Source organism: Equus przewalskii, chromosome 4 (genome assembly GCF_037783145.1).
Source record: "Equus przewalskii isolate Varuska chromosome 4, EquPr2, whole genome shotgun sequence".
Taxonomy (NCBI): Eukaryota; Metazoa; Chordata; class Mammalia; order Perissodactyla; family Equidae; genus Equus; species Equus przewalskii.
This window is the reverse complement of record NC_091834.1, coordinates 17598818-17618217: the sequence shown is the minus strand read 5'-3', so window position 1 is coordinate 17618217 and position 19400 is coordinate 17598818. Positions and strand designations below refer to the sequence as shown.

The window sequence follows — 19400 nt, the reverse complement described above, 5'->3', positions numbered from 1 at the left end:
GCAATTCCACTTCTGAGTATATACCCAAAGAAATAAAATGACAATGTCGAGGAGCTGTCTGCACCCCCATGTTCATTGCAGCATTATTTACAATAGCCAAGCTATGGAAGCGACCTAAGTGTCTGTTGATTGATGAATGGATAAAGAATATGTGGAATTTATATACAATGGAATATTATTCAGTCATAAAAAAGAATGAAATCTTGCCATTTGTGACAACATGGATGGGCCTTGAGGGCATTATGCTAAGTGAAATAAGTCAGAGAAAGACAACTGCAGTATGATTTCACTTATATATGGAAGACAAAATACCAAAATCAAACTTATAGAAAGAGTAGAAGGATGGTTTCCAGAGGCGGGGGCTGGGGAAATAGGGAGATGTCGGTCAATAGTGCAAACTTCTGGTTGTAAGACGAGTAAGTTCTGGGCATCTCCTGTACAGCATAGTGACCATAGTTAACAACATTCTATTGTATACTTGAAAGTTGCTAAGAGAGTACATCTTAAGCGTTCTCACCACACACATACAAAATGGTAACTGTGTGAGGTGATGGAGGTGTTAATTAACTTGATTGTGGTAAATATTTCACAGTGTAGACATCTATCAAATCATCATGTTGTGCGCTTTAAATATATACAATTTTGTTTGTCTATTATACCTCAGTAAAGCTGAAAGAAAACAACAACGAAGAATGAGCTGCCAGTGTTGGCTTCTGAGAGAGCAGTAGATGAGAGAGGCTGATGGTCAGAGTAAACGTGTACGTTTTGTCCTTTTGGGCCTGCGTGGTTTGGGGATGCATTTTTGGGGGAAAGTTCTGGTGCTTTCTGTGGCCTCCCTTCTCCCTGGGACTGCACTACACAGAGAGGTGGTCAGGTAAGGAGGTCCCCCGCTGTGTGCAGCCCTGCTGGACACCGGCTTCTGAAGGCACACCGAGAACAGGCAAGGGTTGGTACAAAGCTGCCTGGGGAGTGACGCCTCAGGTCTCACCCCAGTCCCCAGTTGCCCCTCGGTCAATAGGCAGAAGATCGGTAGCTCCTTCATGGGGCACAGTCAAAATTTGGCAATGCCTGTGCAACAAAAGCTTGTCATAGTGCCGTCTGTGCACGGGTGGGTGCTCAGCCTGTTAGCTGCCGTCCCTCCTGTTTGTGTTGCTATTCTCAGAAGCTGTTGACACACAGTGAATGAGGCTGACCCTGGATGAGCTTGGCCCGGTCAGGAGAGGTGGACACACTGAGATTACTTTGAAACGACAAGCCACTGGAGGAGTGCTGGAGAGAAGAAGGTGCCCAAGGGGCTTCTGGAACACTTTTGGGTGCTTAGCCCTGCCTGTGAGGGGCAGGCAGAGAGAGGGAGGGCTTCCTGGTGGAGGAGGCATCTCCTGCCTTCGGTCTTGAAGAAAGAACAAAGTCTGCTTGACACAGGCTGTGTGGAAAATTCTGGGCAGACAGCAGAGCAGGGAGGTGCCTGAGGATGGTGTGAGTGAGCACTGGAGTCAGGGAGGAGAGGCTGGGGTTGCTGTTGGCATCGGCCACAGAGGACGTCAGATCGGTGCTCAGGAGCCTTCACTTTCTCCTTTAGGTGAAAGGATTGGACAGTGAGTCTGAACACTGTTCACTTCAGTGTTTATAATGTGTTTTATAATGTGTTTATAATGTGGCAGGTGCGGCTGGATGAGAAGCTGGGGCCTGGGGCAGAGAGGGGCTGGAATCCCAGCCTGCATAGGCCACAGCTTGGCCCCATCACTCTCCCTGATGGGCTTGTTGTGAAGAGCGATTGCAGTAACACACGGGAAAGCATCTTGCACAGCACCAGGCGCCTTTCCCACAGGTTGACGGCTGAGTTGCTATTCTGAGGAAAAACCAAGGGACCAGCCCTGTTGCTGGCAATTGGGTGGAAAGTCCATAAAACTTTGAGGGTCACCTGCCTACATACCGGAAACAGGGGGTCCATCTCTCGGGATCTCTGCCTTAGTGCTTGGGTACTTGATGTAATTTCACATTAGTTAACCTTTGTGAATGTATTGATTTTACCCTGCAGTGGCCCATGGCTCTCTTGTGGCCAAGTTGGCCATCCACTATGACTGTCACACCATGGTCACCATGCTTCCACTGACTCTTTTGGGTTGTGTTGGCCCATTGTATTAATTAGTTGCTGCTGCATAACAAATTACCCCAAAAAGTTAACCTGATGTTAGCATCTGTTACTTCTCAGTGTTTCTTTGCATCAGGAATTTGGGAGTTATGTGGCTGGGCAATGCTGGCTCAGGGTCTCTTCAGAGGCTGTGTAATCTGAAGGCTTGAGTGGGGCTGGACCGTTTCTGAGGTGGCTCCCTCCCATGGCTGGCGAGGTGGTGCTGGCTGTTGGTGGGAGCCCTCAGTTCCTCCCACGTGGGCCTCTCCATAGGGCTGCTTCGGTGCCCTCATGACATTGCCCCTGGCTCTCCTCAGAAGAGTTGATCCTGGAGACCAGGGCAGAAGTCACAAGCACTGCCATCCGTCACACTGCCTCATCACACAGACCAGCTTGGTGTCACTGTGGGAGTGGACTTCACATGGGCACAGGTACTTTAGGGTCACTGAGGCCATCTTGGGGGTTGACCCCCGTGTGAGGTTGTGCTCCCGTCCCAGGCTGACAAGTGGCCTGCCTGTCCGATGCAGTGTGTGGGCAGAGCGTCCTGTGGGTCCAGGGGGTCCTTCACCTGCATTTCTGCTCCTTCTCACTTACGCAAAGGCCAAGGGCCTCCCACTGTGCCTCCTCTTCGTCTCAGTCCTTGCTGCTGGCCTCCGGCTCCTGGCTGTTCTCCTGTCTGGGATTTTGATCTGGTGTGGAAGTCCCTTTAATTCCAATGGCAAGTGTGTCTTGCTTAGGAAATCACTCATCACTTTTGCAGGGCACCCATTAGAAGGTGTGGAATAAATGTTTGTGATCGCAAACCTCAGAGGCATGGAAAGACAATTTAAGAAATAGATCTTGCAAAGATAATAACCCTGGCCGTTCTCCGCTCGAGTTCCAGTAACCGCCAGCCGCTGGCCTAGTTACTCTGTCTATTTTATCCTCATTCACTCCTCTCGGACCTTAATGAGTTCGGTATTTTTGTGCTCAGCTCATAGAAAGGAGGGGGACGTGGTGGGGGCTGAAATGTTTGAGCCTTAAAGTGCCGAGCCAGAGTATGGGGCCTGTCTCCTGGCCTCCAAGGTCTTGTTCTTCCAGGGTCCCCACACACTTCCAGATGTCATCGTTTCAAAGCAGGGTCCCTTGAATGGTTCCATTTTGGTATTGCAATAACCCTGGGAGAGGAAAGAGAGGCCCAGAGAGGTCGCTGGCCCTGCCCAGGGCAGCCCAGCTGGACAGGGCCAGGAAACCCCCAGGCACATGCCCCCCGCCCAGGTCCTTGTCCCACATCTCACCACTGCTCCCAGGGGTTCACCAAGGATGGGGGAGGTGAGGGAGTGTACCAGAAGAAGCCACTTGGAGCCCACACGGGAACCTGCGATGGGGTTATTCATTCCTCAGTCTCCTTGTCCTGCCCTCTCTGCCTGGAAATGTTGGTGGGGCAGGGCTGCACCCCCAGCCACCGTGGGGTGGGGGCAGCTTTCATGTCTTGTCAGCACAGCTGCAGCCTCTGGAGGGCGGGCCTGTGAAATCCGCATTGGTTCCGGCTCTAAATCTGCATTGTTGGGGCCTCCGAACCGACACATGCCACTCTCAGGACACACAATAGCCCGGTTGAAGGATTCCCCCGTAGGAATTTAGACATGGATTTATTCTGACAGTCAGTTCTTAGTTGTCGGAAGTGGAAGGAACGTGGAACTCAAATATGCGACTTTCTCGCTAATTTAAAGGCGCCAGTCCTGATTCTTATGGGCATTTTCCAGTTTCTCTTCTTTCCTTAGGGAGAGGCTATAATTTCCAGGCAAACATTACTGCTTTTTACTGCTCAGATTCACCGCCTTTCTTCTTCAGATTTGGCTGCACGCACCCCTGGAAAAGCCAGCCTGTTTGGAACTGCTCCCGAGAATTCCCCGTCTGCGCATCTGAGCCCTTGCTAACAGCGCAGTCGTAGCTGGGTTCTTGCACACCATGTCCACCCCACGCTCTGTTGAAACTCAGCATTGCGTCACAGGGGCCAAACCTCCCTCACTCCGGATCTCTTCAAGACTTGAGACAGTTTGGAGATGTAAAAACTTTCGCTGCAGAGACCGTTCAACACACACACATTCTTTCTCTTTCTTTTCCAGCCTGCAAGTATTCGTGCCACAAGAAATGTGAAGCCAAGGTAAGCCTCGCGTTGCTTTCCCATGGGGCTTTTTATGGCCGAATTGGCCTTTGTTGAATGATGTGCATGGAAGGGGGACTGCTTTGGACCGTGGCCACTGAAATGAAACTCTTAAGAAACAGCTATTAGATGCTTTCCGATAGGGTGTATACTTTTCGTCTCAGGAATAAACTGAAGAGCTATGAAATCCATGGTTTTAATTATAGAAAATAACTCTGAAGAATTTGGTTTCACCTAAGAATTCAGTAATTTTGTCCTGGCTGTGTCACAGCCCTGTCTCTGTAACAAATGATCCCTTCTTTCTCATTACACGGACAAGCTGCTTTCCAGGGCGGAGAGGGGGCAGGAAGAGGGTGCAGGGCATGCGCCTGGCCTTGAGGATTTTCTGGCTTCTTCGGAGAGTAGTTGTTTGTGGATTGGTTGGGGTTTTCAGGCTGTTGGGAGAGCCTGGGATGGTTGTCTGGCATTTGAACATCCCCTGGAGGGGTTAATTTGCTGAGTGGCCCCACGAAGCACTGGAGGCCCGGGGTGCTTGTTTGGGTTTGGGACTTTGATTGGGGCAAATCGAGGAGGCCTAGAAATGGCATATGGGAAGCTGAGGCATCGAAAGGATGGGGCCCTGGTTTTCCACCTGGATCACTGTGTCTGCACGTCTCACATTTTTCAGGCGTGATGTTGGTCGGAAGTGGAGCCAGAGCACACATATCAGCCCTGTGGAGTGGCTGGCCCCGTCTTTGTGGGAGCCCAGCAGATGTCCTGCTGGCCGCCCCCGTGGCCGGAGCTCCAGGGAGATGGGATTTTAGAGAGTCTTGGGATTTGTTGCTGCTGTGGACCTCGGGGGTCACTAGTTCCTGAGAATTTCCGAGGTGCCTTTGGGCTCTGATTGGAAGGAGCGGGCTGGAAGAGGGCTTCATGCTGTGAGCTGGCTTCTCGTTGGTGTGTCTACCTGGGAGGACTGGGGCTCTGGTGTCCTTCACTCCCCACTGCACGTGTGTGTGCATGCACACACACACATGCACACACTTCACACTCATACACACAACATGCATGCACACAAATGTATACACACGTGCACATGCACACAATGCACACTCCCACATGCACGCACATACAGGTACATACACTCACACGTGTATACACACAGACATGCACACACACACTTGGAAGAACTACAGGCGAGTCCAGCCCTATTTTTTTTTTTAAGAGAGAGATTAAATGACATTTCTTTTTAAACTTTTCATGATGGAGAATTTGGGACACATGCAGAAGTAGAGAGGCTACTACAGAGCTCTGTGCAACACTGTTACTCAGGCCTGCAACCCATCCTGTCCTCTCCAGACCCCCTCCTCTGCCTCTTCCGAGAAGTCACACGATATGTGTTTTGAGCCGGATCAGGAAAGACGCCTGCCCATGGTGGGGTTTTGGGGCACTTCTGCTGTCACTCTCGGTCTCACTCTGGAGAAGGCTTCCCCTTTCCTGCAGGGCCCGGAGTCCCGCCCTCACACTCATGGAGCGGCTGATTTCCCAGCCTGGTTTATTTTAGGTCTGCTTTGCCCACATGTATCCTCTTCTCTCGCGTGTCCCAGGTACTGTTGATGGAAATGAGTGTGCGGAGCAGAGATGCCCGTATGCAGTGGAGAGTGGGGAAAATACCACCTGGGAGAATGTTCCTGATTTCACAGAGGGTTTTTCCCCATCCCCCTCATGAGGATTTAGGTGTCCTCCACCTCCAAGGGTCTCGGTTATAGTGAGCCTCATCCTGCGTAGCTTCTGTCTCGTCACCACAGTGGGACAGATGGGGAGAGCCATGCCCAGAGGCACTGCCTGTCCTGTGTCATTCCTCCACGTGTGTGCATGTGTGTGCACGTGAGTGTGTATGAATATGTTTGTGTATGTCTGGGTGTGTGTTGTGGGAGTGTGTGTGAGTATGCACCTCCGCCTGTGACAGTGGCTATTCCTGACCTGCAGCTGCTGTGGGCACCATTTCTTCAGGGGGCCCAGTGCCAACTACTTAGGGAATTCAATTCTTTGGTTGAAAGAACATTCCAAAAGTCTTAGCTATCACTGATTATGGCATTTCTAACTGCAGTAATTGGCAGTTTGCTGAGAGGTAGATGAGCTTTTACTTTTGTTAGATCGTGGTCAGGGGAAATGTATCCATATTCATTTTTTTCACTGATGCAGCTTTGAATGCCAAGAGAGAGTGCCACCGGCAATAACAAAGCCCCTTCTTATTCCAAGGCTGTTGTGGATACGAGGGCCCTAAGTTCTCAGCTGACCCTGGAGATGAGCAGGGGGTGGCTCAGTGTCCCAGGAGCTGGGATGTGGTTCTCCTTGACAATTTGGGTCCTTGGTTACCGCATGTGTTATGTAACCATGCGGGCTCCCTAAATGCAGGCGTGCCCTGATTTCCTGGGAGACAGTGAAGCTTTGGCTGAGGACACAGGCTTTGGCCTAACGTGCGACCCTGTCTGGCCACTTACTGACTCGGGGATGGTATGTGCCGAGGGTCCCCTCTGTGATGGGAGCCCATGTGCCTATGTATGAAGGTGGGAACACCCAAGGAGTGACGGCAGCCGAGGGTGCAGCACGTGCCCCAGAGCATGTTATTGTGTTAGTGTGGGGTGAAACCCATTGTCATTGTCATTGCCCTGGTGTGCCGGGCCACCGTCACAGAGTCCCAATCAGGCCTAGGATGTCCCCTCTATAGGGTGGATGATATGGAGAGAGCCATTGGGGCTGAGCCGGGGGCTGAGGCAGGGAAACCTAGTCATGAGCTGGGTTGCTAGAGGCCCTGATGGACCGAGGTCACTCTCTTCCTGGCCATCAGGCAGTGTGTCCCCTCACGTAAGGCTGTGGGTCAGAGGGCACACTGAGGCAGAGACCTGGGCTTTAGTCCCAGCAGGAGCTTCTTGTCTGCAGGAGCAGCTCCAGTTATCCCTAGCCTCAGTTTCTTCGTGTATAAAATGGATGAATAATACTTCTACGATCCAGCTGGAAATGGCTTGCTCTTCGCTGTTAATTTTGGTAATGTTAATTATTAGGCTTTGGGGAAGTCAAATAATTTATGTATAATTACTGGAAAGTTTGGGATTCTAAATATTTTGCTCCCTTGGAGGCTGTGCTTGTTCACTGGAGCCCTTTGAGCTGTTTGGGCATCGTGACTTGGCTTTTTCCTGGCCTCTGGTTGACTCATTGGCAAGAGAAGAAAGGAAGTAGGAGAAATAAACTGGTTTTAAGAAGGCAGATGATGGTGAGGAGACACGGGGGGATAGGGTCCCTGGTGGTGCCCCTGAAGTGAGACGAAGGCAGGGTTCTGTTCAGCTTGGGCCAGTGGGCAGGAGCACCATGAAAATGGGAATCACCTCCTTGCTGCTCGAGGCCCCAGGCATTGGTCCCTGCATGTCTGCCCATCCCAATACCTGCCCACAGGTAGAGGCACGTCCAGTTCAGGCTGCTAAGTATTGTCTTGGCTCATCAGAAGGTATATAGACCTCCAGATGATTTTTGGCAAATGGAAGGACCCCACATATGGACCAAACAGTGAGTTGGTGGAGCTGGAACGTGCACACGGTGGTGTGGAGCACCACCTCCTGGAGGGTCCCCGCACCAGCCTGGCCTGAGCCACCTGCCATCTGGCTCAGAAGGTGTTGTGGGACTCTTTTGTTCTTTCCTTGGCCTGCATAGCTTGCTGTCAAGGGCCAGCTCTCTTCTTTTACTCGACACACTTTGATCGTTGGAGATAAAGACTTGGACCTTGGGTGCTGCCCACCTTGGTGAAATGGGAGCCAGCTTTCAGCACAGGAGAGGACTCCCAGGCTCTGCCCAGCCTCTGGCTCCTGCAGGGGCCTCTTCTCCCTTTGTCCTCGTTGTGGCTGTCACGTTGCCTAAGCTGGGAGCTGTCACCTCCACCTCCCACTAGAAGCAGAGCTCTTTCTGATAGACATGCTGCTCCTCTTCCTGAAGAGAGAGCGTAGGAGGCAGACGTCACTACGTGGGGATGTGGAAGGAGCCTCCCAGAAGCCCACCAGCCAGCCTTGATCTGCTAGGGAAGCGCCCGGCCTTCCTACAGCTCTGGGTCCGGGCTGCCCGCCCTATGCCCGCTCTGTGCCGTTAACAGGCTTGGGCACTGTGAGCATGTGGGCAAGGAATGCATCTGGTTGTGCTCAGTGCCACAGTATTCAAGATGGAGGGGACCACCTTCATGTCCCCATGGGATGTCGGTGGTGGCCTTTATTCATTGGGACCCCTTGGTCCCATTTGTTCACGGAGAACAAATGACCTGAATTTGTTAGTAAAAGGGCAGGACTGAGAAGTCTTCCATAGAAAGCAGCTAGCCCCGTGAGCACAGAACTTGCAAGGGTCTGTGTGTTCATCACTCCTCAGCTCCCACGTATGCGTCCTGTGGCTTCCAGCAGCGTGGTAACCTCATCTGAAACCTGGAAGGCAATTGCTGTCTGACAGGGTGGTTTTGGGGTGATGTGAGATCACAGATCTAAATATCTAGCCCAGCAGCTGGTTTATATGTGCTCGGAAGTAACAGAAATCAGCCAAATTACTGAGGGATTATCAATAGCCTGCTGAGTGCCTTGCTGTTTTATCGTTTAATTATCACAGCCTCCCTCGGAGGTAATCCTGTTCTTGACCCCGTCTTAAGGTGAAGGCTGAGACTTGAGGGGGCCACAGTGCCCGCCTGGTGGACAGGGCCGGGCCCCAGTGCCATGTCCTACCCCAGCCCGAGCTGCAGACGCTGCGCCCTGGCCTCTCTCCTGGTCTCTGTGAATGTTTACACATTCCTCCCTCCCCCTTCCTCCCCACTCCTTGCACTAAGGCAGGAGGCAGTTAATTTTTAAACTGGCCAGTTCAACAAACATTTCCTGATAGGCCAGGCACTGAGCTGGTGCCCCAAAGTAGTTCCCTAACCATGGGTCCGTTTTGGGCTAGAGAATTCCATTGATCCACCTGTGTTTGACAGACGTGTGTGTGTTTTAATATTGGACAGCTGATTTTTGTTTGTTTTTTAAAATTAATAGGTGTTTTTTAGAGTAGTTTTAGGTTCACAGCAAAATCGGGGGGAAAATACAGAGAATTCACTCTTACATAGAGCCTCTCCCACCGTCAGCATGTGCATGTTACAATCGACCAGCCAGTTTGGATACATTGTTATTAACTGAAGTCCATAGTTTTACATTAGGGTTCACTCTTGGTGTTGTGCGTTCTATGGGTTTCGACAAATGTATAATGATGTGTATCCACTATCCATTATAGTTTCACGCAGTTCACCGCCCTGAAAACCACTGTGCTTCACGGATTCATCCATCACACCCCCAACCCCTGGAAACTACTAATCTTTTTACTGTCTACATAGTTTGGCTTTTCTAGAAGGTCATAGAGTTGGAATCACACAGTATGCAGCCTTTTCTGATTGTCTTCTTTCACTTAGTATTATGCATTTAAGGTTCCATTATGTCTTTTCATGGGCTGAGAGCTCATTTCTTTTTATTGCTGTGTAATATTCCGTTGTCTGGATGTCCACAGTTTTTTTTATCCATCCACCTACTGAAGGACATCTTGGGGTTGCTTCCATGTCTTGTGTTTAACTTCTGTGAGTTGTCGCTGGAGTCAGAAGAGGCGTTAAGCATGTTTTAATTTTGTTCTTCCAAAGGGCGCTTTTCTTTCCTTTTCCATAAGATCCTTTTCCTAGTAGGCTGTCCTCACCAGTCTTTTTTTGAGTCACTCCAATGAGAAAAGTCACCTTAACCTTACTTGAGGTACGTTCGTGGCTGTGGCTGTTTTCCTACCAGGAACTGTTATTCTGAGGCTCAGCATCTGGGAAATGGCCCCCCATGTGGCTTCCTGCTGACAGAAGCCACGGCACGGGCTCTGGGTTTTCTCTTAAAGTCCACGTGTATCTGTGTCAGGAAAGGGTGTGCTACTTTATACAAGCAGGGCAGTTTCCTTTGTACAGGAATTAATGTTTTTAAACCCAAAATAATCTGGGCCCCCAACAGGAGCATTGACTGCGGGGTCTTGGAGCTGTCTTGGACTTGAAGGTGGCCAGCAGGATGGAGCCACTGTTAACTGGAGGAGCTTGTCCACTGAATGCCTCTGCCGGCAGCAGTTCTGGCATCTCCTTCCATGGGCACCATTCTGCACACTGTCTCTGGGGGGTCCCACAGGGACCTGCTAAGCGCTGCACAGGCGAGCAGCCACTGTGTCACCGTTTTACACTGGAGGAAAGAGAGGCTTCTGAAGCTGGTGGTGGCCTATGGAGGGTGACAGGACCGTGTGGCTTGTGTAGTTGTGTCATTCTGACTTCATCATTTGCTCTTTAGTGCAGCCTGGGTTTTAGCTATGGTTACGTAGGGTTTACTAGCTCTGTCTGAAAAAAGCCCAGAAGGGAATTATGATCTTCTTTTGAAATAACACATTTATTTTAAATGTCATTTAATTAAAAATCTGTCTTGTTTTCTCTAAATCGCCGCTTTTCATTGCATGTTGTGCTGTGGCTGATAAGCAGACCGCCACACATGTCTCACAGGAGGCTGCCCTTCCCCACCGCACTGTTCGGCCGAACGGCTGCTCACCTGTTAGCGGGCTCGTCCAGCCGGCTGGAGGCGGGGAGGGCAGCCGGAGAGCCTGGCCCGCCGCAAGGCCAAGTGCACTTTGCTGTTTAGATGGGGACGTTTGAAGTGCCCTTGGAGCCTACTTCGGAGCCGGATGCTTCTCCCTCCAGCACCGGTTCTAACCTGAGGAAGTGGCCTCCCGCAGCCATCCCCTCACCATGCGCTGTGTTGTGGGGGCCGCTAGGCCTGGTTGTCACAAATTCTTGGCTAGCCATGTCTCCTGTGAGGGGAGGGGACTGAGCCTGGGTGTTGCTCAAGTTTGTTAGAATTGCTTTTGCAAATGCCGTCAGAGCTGAGACCACGTGTTTCTGCGACTCCATTAGTGGTGGGCTCTAGGCTTTTGGGGAAGACTTGACTTTTGATAAATCCCACAATCGTTGGCACCAGAATGCTGTGCAGAGCCAGCTCCTGCCTTCAGGACTGGCATCTTCCCTCAAGGCTTGACTCAGACCTGAAGTCAGCTCCAAGAGAGTTTTAGTGTTGTCAGTTTTGTTTTAATTAATGACAGAATTATTGGAATATTTGCATAGTGTCATAAGGTGACTTTTGAAGAGCTGCAGTCATTTAAATGTGTACATTCTGGAAGCTTCCTTCAAAAATAGCTCTTCCTGCACAGTCATATTCAGCCAGTTCATTGTATGGTCCTTTCCAGAGAGACCACGTGAGTGAGGCCTGCATGACCAGTTAGCCAGTGCCCTGTGTCCCCCACATCAGCCGGACTCGGGGACGGGAGGAATGGTCGCAGGAATGGTTTGAAATATTTTTAGCAAATTAATTCTGGTTTATTATTGGACTCACTTGGTGCAAAGGGGACTTGGTTACACATGAGATGATCAAATGCAGTCTGTGTGAGTCTTTCCCGAGCCTGAAATACAGCATGGAGGAGGTGGAACTACAATTCAAGCAAGCGGGCTCGCTGAGGCCCCGGAGGGGCAAGTCATGGGCACCTGGCTGCAGGGCTGCAGGAGGACGGTGCCATCTGACCTCACGAGCCAGGCTTTCATGACACAATAAGGGCACCTGGGAATATGAGGCCACTCCGTTCAAAACAGACGACACTCTCAGGATGACAGTCACAAATGTGTGACCGTTTGTACTGGCCCTGTCACGCCCAGCAGGGCAGGAGCCCGGCCGTGGAGGGCGTCCGATGCAGCCTGGGGGAGGGACGTCCAGGTTGGGCTGCCCTGGGGCCAGGCTGCATGGGCACATGTTGCTCATGCATAAACAAAAACAAGAAAAAGCACTTGGCGAACATTTTCCTTCTCTCTGAGTGTTATGACCTGATTCGCCAGTTCATGAACCTCCATAAAAGGTGATTATTTGTTTCCTTGCTCCCGCCCTCTTTTTGGGAGAACAGGTGTAGAAAGTGGAAATTTCCATGCGTAGCTGCCAGAAGCAGCCCCCAAAGCCTGGGACGCACAGCAGAGGTATGAGTTCTGGCTGCCCTGCGGTAGCTGCATGACCTTGGGCCTCGGGCTCTTTCTCCACCAGATAGGAATGAAAGTGCCTCGTTCCCACCTGGGGGCTTGGCACGCTTTCCGGGTATGGCAGCAGTGTTCCTTTAACATCACCAGACCGGTCCGCTCCTTGCCCTGCTTCCGTGCTGATGCGGTCTGCTCTGGCGTCCAGCGGCCTGATCTTGGCGGACGCAAGTTTTAGGGACTTTCCTGGTGGTTTTTGGGGGTTGTGCTCCAGCTTTGGCCAGGAGACCACATTCCGGCCGTGAGAGAAGGTTCTGAGCTGGGTCTTGTTCTCTGAGGTCACCTCCCTACTGCCCATTCCATCCGTCTTCCAGGCCCCGCATTCGGGCTGGGAGTGGTGATCAGAGCCCTACACTGACTTCATTGTCCCCTTCTTCCCCTGTCAGGGAGGACATGCAGGTGGGCTTGGGGGACCCCTGTAGGCTTCGTCCTCAGGGCGGTGGCCTTGGGCCTGTTCCCACTGTACCTGCAGACACTCTGTGCCTTGTGGCAGCTCAGCCAGGGCACAGGTGTCCGGGGACAGCCATGCCACTGGTCAGAGCCCCTTGAGGACACAGGGCCAGCACTGAGGTCAGGACCATGAATGTGGCGTACCCACCTTTCTGGTGACCACTGGTGTGCATCTGGGAGTGTTTCATGGGGTCTGTGTGGGCATCTTTGTGCCTCTCATTTGAAATTTCTTGTTGTACATGGAGAAGAACATTTCTAATCTAGTTGCTGGTTTTATTTTTGGGTGGCTGCTTCTGGAACATAGATTTTTTGGTATTGAAAACCCTATTTCTCTTTCTTTCAGCTACATTATTAGCCACAGGATGAAAACAGTTAACTAATCATTCGAGTTCCCACCTCCAAATTTTCGTTTGTAAAATTAAACTCCAGTTTACCTTGTGCTTTGTTTTTTCTCTTGTAAAGCTATTTATTTTGAGCAGGAATTCAGGAAGTGCCTGCCTCCCCTTTGCCTTCAGGCACAGAAATAGCTCATGGGTGCCCTTTCCCCGCCTCCCAGGAGCCCCCACACAGTTCTTTTTTGTGTGTTTCTAGGCGTTTTTGACTCTGGCCTTCTCAGGCACCGTGTGTCTCTCCGCGCCATTCACTCCTCATTCCCCCGGGAACTTTCCTGACCCGGCAGGGGTCCCTTCTGTGCACGAGAATCCAGCCTCTTAGCCTCCCCTGCCCCTGCTCGGACCATCTTTATGATAATAAATTCATAACTGCTGCTTTTCTGGAGGGTGGGGGAGGACAGAGTGTCTGAATGACTAAAACTGGCTATGAAGTCAGAAATTCTGATTCTGGAGTCTATCTAAAACATTTTTGTCCTTTCACAGACTTCTTTACTTTGAAAAAGCATTTTGCGGGGAGTTGACTGGCCTCGAGGCCCCTTGGAAAGCTTCGTGCTGCCCAGCGAGCGTGGGGACCTCATTCCCGTGGGGGACAGGACAGCGGGAAGGAGCTCGTGGGCATTTTAAGGTGGACCCGCTGGACCTGCGTCCTGGTGGATGGGGAGGGGGCTGCAGGCACTGCTCAGGCTTTCAGTCGTGGATTCTGGGTGGAGAGTGACGCTGTCAGCAGGAGTTTGTAAACGTGGATGGAAGTTCAGCTTCATTCAGGGTGAACCGGTGTGAGTTTAGTGGCTATGTTTGTGTGGACAGTTGGAGTGAGCTAGCTGACCATATGCAGCCTAATGCTAAATTAAAAATTTTTTAAGATTTGATGATAAGTTGTGCACTATTAAAATTTCTCATTTCCTTCCCTTGTCAGCCCTTCCCTGAATCAAAGGAGAGTTGGTGGAAACCAAAGTATTCATTGTACTCTTTTTAGACACTTTCAACAAAATGATTTTGGGGAAATTCTCTCAGTATCCTCCTTGTGGAATGTACCATTTTTGTCCTTAAATACCTGTTGTTTATGTTTGTGCCTTTTCTTTCTCTTTGTAACCAGAGGGAGGTGTTAAAAAAGTCATGAGGGGCTCACATCATATCTAACCCCGCTCATAAAGAGAAACAAAAGTGCACGCTTCATTGGCACAGCTCATTGTCCCATTTGTCCTGGCTCTGTTCACCTGGCCACAGAGCTGCTCCTGTTGAGCCTGGTCTGGTTGAGGGGTAAAGTCTGAGGGAGACCCTTCTTACTCCGCGTCTCCTGGTCTGCAGAGATGTTCTTCCCACATTGTTGTCTGTGTAAAGTGTGAGAGGAGGAAGGGGCTTGGTCGGGGGTGGGGGGGGAGTTTGATGGGGAGAGGACGGTGGAGTCTGGTGGGAGGAGGAGGGGGACTTGGTGGGGGAGAGAGAGAAGGGGCTTGGTGGGGGGACAGGAGGAGGGGGCTTGGTGGGGAGAGGGTAGGGCTTGGTGGGGGGACAGGAGGTGGGGGCTTGGTGCTCCTTGGTCCACCACTGGCATTGAGAGTGCCTTCTCCATCAGCTCGTGGTGTCTTGCCACTGTGTGCTTTACAAAATGCCACTGTAGAGCTGCCCTCCCCCCTTGGGACACAGTGAAGGATGGTGCTCGTCTGCTGTGCCCAGGTTCTGTGAATCTCCTGGCACGTAGCTCTCATTCCCCTCCCTGCCCTCTATTCTGTTCCCTCTTGATGGGGTCGCGGCAAAGTCATCTTCTAAAGAGCCTCGTGAGCCTCCCGTTTTTGAAGACACACCTACTGCGCTCCTCCTTTCCAGGGAAGCATTGGAAATAGCACAGGGATTATTGGAGAGGTCATGGTCAGTCTCTTCCTGCTAATTAAGACATGAATTATTCACCAGCATCAGTACTTTCATTATTATTAATGCCCAATCACTTGTGACGCACTTCTAGGCTGCGCATGACGTAGCTGGAGAGTAATGACTGATTTTGAGACCTGGATTTTTCTCGTGGAAATGGATCCAGTAATTTGATGCAGTTAAATCTTGACCCTTGGTATTTTAAATGACCAAAAAAACAAGAAAGATTTTCAAAAGTCTTCTTAAACGTATTATTATGTCCTATCTTTCTTCAGTTAAGTTGGATTTATGAGTTGTGCTTCTGGTTCTTTAGCAAGCCATTTGCATCTTATCAATTATTCTATGTCATCTTTCTCTCTTTTCAAAAAGATAAGACACAGGGATCTGGTAAGTGCCTGTGCCGAGACGTCTATAGGCCCCGATTCTGGTCTGGTCTAATTAGCAGGGGTCCTGGACCATTTTACCTCTGAAAAGCTCAGCTTCCTCAGCTATAAAGTGAGGGCATCAGTGAGACGCCAGGCCTCCCTATCCAGCCTAATCTTGTAAGACGGACTCAGGCACAGGATCTTGAGTCAGTCGCTGAGCACGCATCCTCTCGTGGGTGCAGGTGGTTCTGAAAAGTGTCCTTCCCGGCCCCCTTGAGAAGAATTCTTGGGACATTTTTCCAGCAATGGACTCACATGAGATTTCTGATCTGGGACAAATAGTGGTAACGAGATGAATGCAGAGCAGTATTTTATTGTTTTAATTTTATGATATTTCCTGTGAGTGGTGACGGTTGTTTGCCTGAACCCAGGGAAGACGCGGCCCTGACCAGATGGGCCTTGTGCCTCACTTGGGTGAAGGAGGTGGCTTTTGAGCAGTCACACGACGTGAGTAAGTGTGTGACGAAGTGGCTCCAACGGGAGCGCATAGCGGGCTCGGCTCACTCGTCTGGGACAGGCGCGTGACTGTGTTCTCTGAAAATCGTGTGCATCTCAGAGCTGCATGGGGAGAGCAGTGTGACCCTGAGAGCTGAGCAGAGCTGAGGCTGAGAGCTGGGAAGGCCTGCGGCTTGTCTTTCTAACTTTTTAAAAACAACTGCACCAAGTGGTCTCCACGAGCTGCTTGTTAACTTTCAGGAGAAATGTAACGAGTGACTCCAGTGACTTCCTCTCTCTCTTGTGCTCCCCCGTGTGAGGCTGGCTGGCCAAGAGGCGTGATTGCGTCTGTAGGGTGGCGTGTTTTCTCATGGGGATTAGACAGGCTAAATTGGGCTTTAACGCTCAGTGGGAGAACAGAGTCTGTGAGGAATGTGAACCTAATTAGGGATTCCAGGGTCACGCCTGACAGAGGAACTCAGAAGCACGGTTAAGGAAAGTGCTTGAAGGAGGCAAATAAGTTAATACACTCTACAGTGTCAGCGTTTCATGCAGCCACTCTTTGCGTAGACTCTGGCGCTGTTTGCAGGTTTGTGTTGAAAGTCAGCCTCTCCCCGGAGCTCCCCAACCTCAGAGGAGCATTTCCAGGTAGCCTTGAATGAGGAACCAGGCTACCTGCCCATGTCACAGCCCTCCTGGGCCCTGCCTGGAGGACCCTGCTCCCAGTGGAGTAACAGGTCCTGTGTTGACTTTGGTCCTCCTCTGCGCTCTCAGACCTTTGATGGTGGGTGCTGTGGGCCGGATGTGCCCTCCGCCTCCAAATGCAGTGGTTGGATTCCTAAAGCCCAGGACCTTGGAATGGGACCGTATTTGGAGATAGGCTTTTCAAAGAGGTGATTAAGTTAAAATGAGGCCGTTAGGGTGGGTCCTGATCCAGTCTGACTGGTGTCCTTATACGAAGAGGAGATGAAGACACAGAGGGAGGACCATACGAGGACACAGGGAGAAGATAGCTGTCTACACGCCATAGAGAGAGGCCTCAGGAGCAGCCAGCCCTGTGATACCTTGACCTCGGACTTCCAGCCTCCAGAACTGGGAGAAAACAAATCTCTGCTGTTTATGCTGCCCACTCTGTGGTATTTGTTATGGCAGCCCACACTAAGACAGTTGGTACCCAAGCGGATGTGCCCCCTCTCAGAATGTCAGCGCCGGTGGGGAGGGGGGCTTCCCTCTTTTCATTATTCTGCCCCCTATTTATGGTAAATGGTAATAATGGAAGTAAAAATAGTTGAACCTTTTTTTCCTCACTTATGTAATGGATGCTTAAAAACATCTTGCTGGTTTCCTGATCAGTAACGTACAACACAAGGAGTGAAAGCTATAAGATAATAAAAGATAAAAACAGTAATAAAGATTCTGCCCCATTAGGAAAGCCCCCATCTCAGGACTGCTGCTCTGTGGGGAGATGAGCAGTGTCGCCCGCCCCCCCCCCATGCTGTGAAGCCCCTGTGGCCAGTGGACATGTCACGTCTGTGTCCGTCTCCCAGCACCTGGTTCAGAGCAGGAGAGGGAGAAGGTGGCCTGTGACTATTGTTAGGATTTGGGAAGGAAAGGGGTGCCATCCTGGTCTCATTATGAATTCCCTTCATCGAATATCACCTTTGTAAAGATAAAGCAAAGGTAAACTTCACTCCACATTTTGCACAGCTTATGTTAGTATTCAAATTATTGTGCTAAAGAGATGTTATTGAATGCTAGAACCTATGCGTAAGGTGATGCCTTTTTCTTGGGCCTGACTCAGCAAATTGCCTCCTTTCCCGTCTGCGAGGCCCAGTGGCTGGCCCGCCCTTTCGTCTCTCCCGTTGCTGGCTTTGCACATACTGTGATGGAGTCTTGATTTATTTATGGCACATGTGAGCGGTTCTTTACTGCATTTTAATAACTGTTGGCTGGTGCTGTTGAACTCATCTACCCTTCCAAAATCTTGAATACTTGCTCCTGCTGGCTCGATACCAAACTGGGGAGACTTCATTTGTGGGCCAAATTACCTGGGAAACATGTAGGAAAAATGGCAAAGGAGAGACCAGCTGCCGGCCTTCAATGGGGCGGCTGAACGTGTGCACGCGTGCCACGTGCTTGAGGGTCCGATCTCTGTGGGGTCTGTGGTCTCATTCATGTGACCCAGCACAACTGACATTCTTGATGCTTCAGAAAAGGCTGAACTCTCATTTACCTTCACTCTGCACACACAGTAATCTGCAGTGTGTCAGTTGTACACATGCATTTTTAAAGAAACTAGTGGGAAAATGTCACCCTTTATATGGCTTTATCCAAAGCAAAGTTTAATAAGAAATGACGACAATAAAAGCTGAGTTCATCGTTTCATGGTGCTGATAGAAAGAAGACACTCTCTGTGACAAGTGTGGAGAACTGAGCGGTGACCTCTCTCCAGGACTTCCGTCTAGGCTATAGGAGACCGTCTCACTCTTCCTGAGAAAGAGGCTTACCTTGGAACTGCGGTCAGCCTGGGCGTGTCAGCCCCTCGGGTCTCCACCGCGGGTGAAAGAGCCTTCCAGGACGGGAGATGCTTGTCGGCTAAAGCACCATTGCCCCTGGTGAAGTGAAGCTGTAGGGCTGGGCTTTTGTTATGTGTTCACATGGGCACACATGCACAAGCACACACGCGTGTATGCTCACAGTCACATAGAGATATACACTCAAACTCTTGCACACTAACACATATTGTCACATAGACACGTAGTCACATGGAGGCACACAAACATGCCCCCCACATACTTACACTCCTCTACACTCACACTTGCACACACTCACTCATCCACACTCCCATTCCTGGGGGCACGGGCACTCCTCGATGCGAGGCCTCCTCTGTCCTGCCTCTGTTCTGGTCCCCTGTCCACCGGCTGGCTTGTGGGCTTCAGGCATCACGCAGCCAGGTGCAGCTGGGCACAGCGTGTTTGTTTGTGGTCGTCCTTGGTAACGGATGACTCGGCCCCACATCGAGTGTGACAAGGCCATAAAGTGCTTCTGGAGCAGACCTCTTGGGGCCCTCTGGGGTTTTCTTAGTCACAAGTGGGCACCTCCCTACCCCATCCCCTGTTATCACCTCTCATCACCTCGTCTCCCGGGCGCTCCATCTGGTGAAAAAGGGGAGCCGTTCGTGTCAGGAGAGGAAGGTGGCGTTTGGGCCCAGCAGCTGTTTCTTCTCCCCATGGGGGTCTGCCCATGTGGCTGGGCCTCTTTGGGCCTCAGTGTCCAGGCATAGATGTGACACTCACTGGCTTTCCGGGCAGTGGTGAGGGCAGTGAGAAGGACCTGCAGACGCAGCCTGGCCCTGCTGGGACTGGAACAGGCATGGTGACGCAGCCGTGGGCCTCGCTGTGAGTGGGCCCTGGTGCAGGCACATGCCCTGTTCTCTTCCTGCTGT

General features: G+C 51.0%; 1 protein-coding gene across 23 annotated transcripts in view; it reads left to right on the top strand.

Moving 5' to 3' along the window:
• Positions 1 to 19400, top strand: part of TNS3 (tensin 3) — a 260512-nt gene that overhangs the window by 61939 nt on the left and 179173 nt on the right. For 19 of the 23 annotated variants that reach the window (XM_070615538.1, XM_070615557.1, XM_070615541.1 and 16 more), the window contains one exon: positions 4240 to 4277. The exons of 3 other annotated variants lie outside the window; for them this stretch is intronic. Coding sequence is in view for 1 of the 20 variants with exons in the window: in XM_070615535.1 (XP_070471636.1) it covers positions 4240 to 4277 (38 nt within the window). In the remaining 19 variants the exon portion in view is untranslated. Of the gene's footprint in view, positions 1 to 4239; positions 4278 to 12286; positions 12331 to 19400 lie in introns of those variants that run through there. One more of the 23 variants, XM_070615562.1, reaches the window with a different exon arrangement.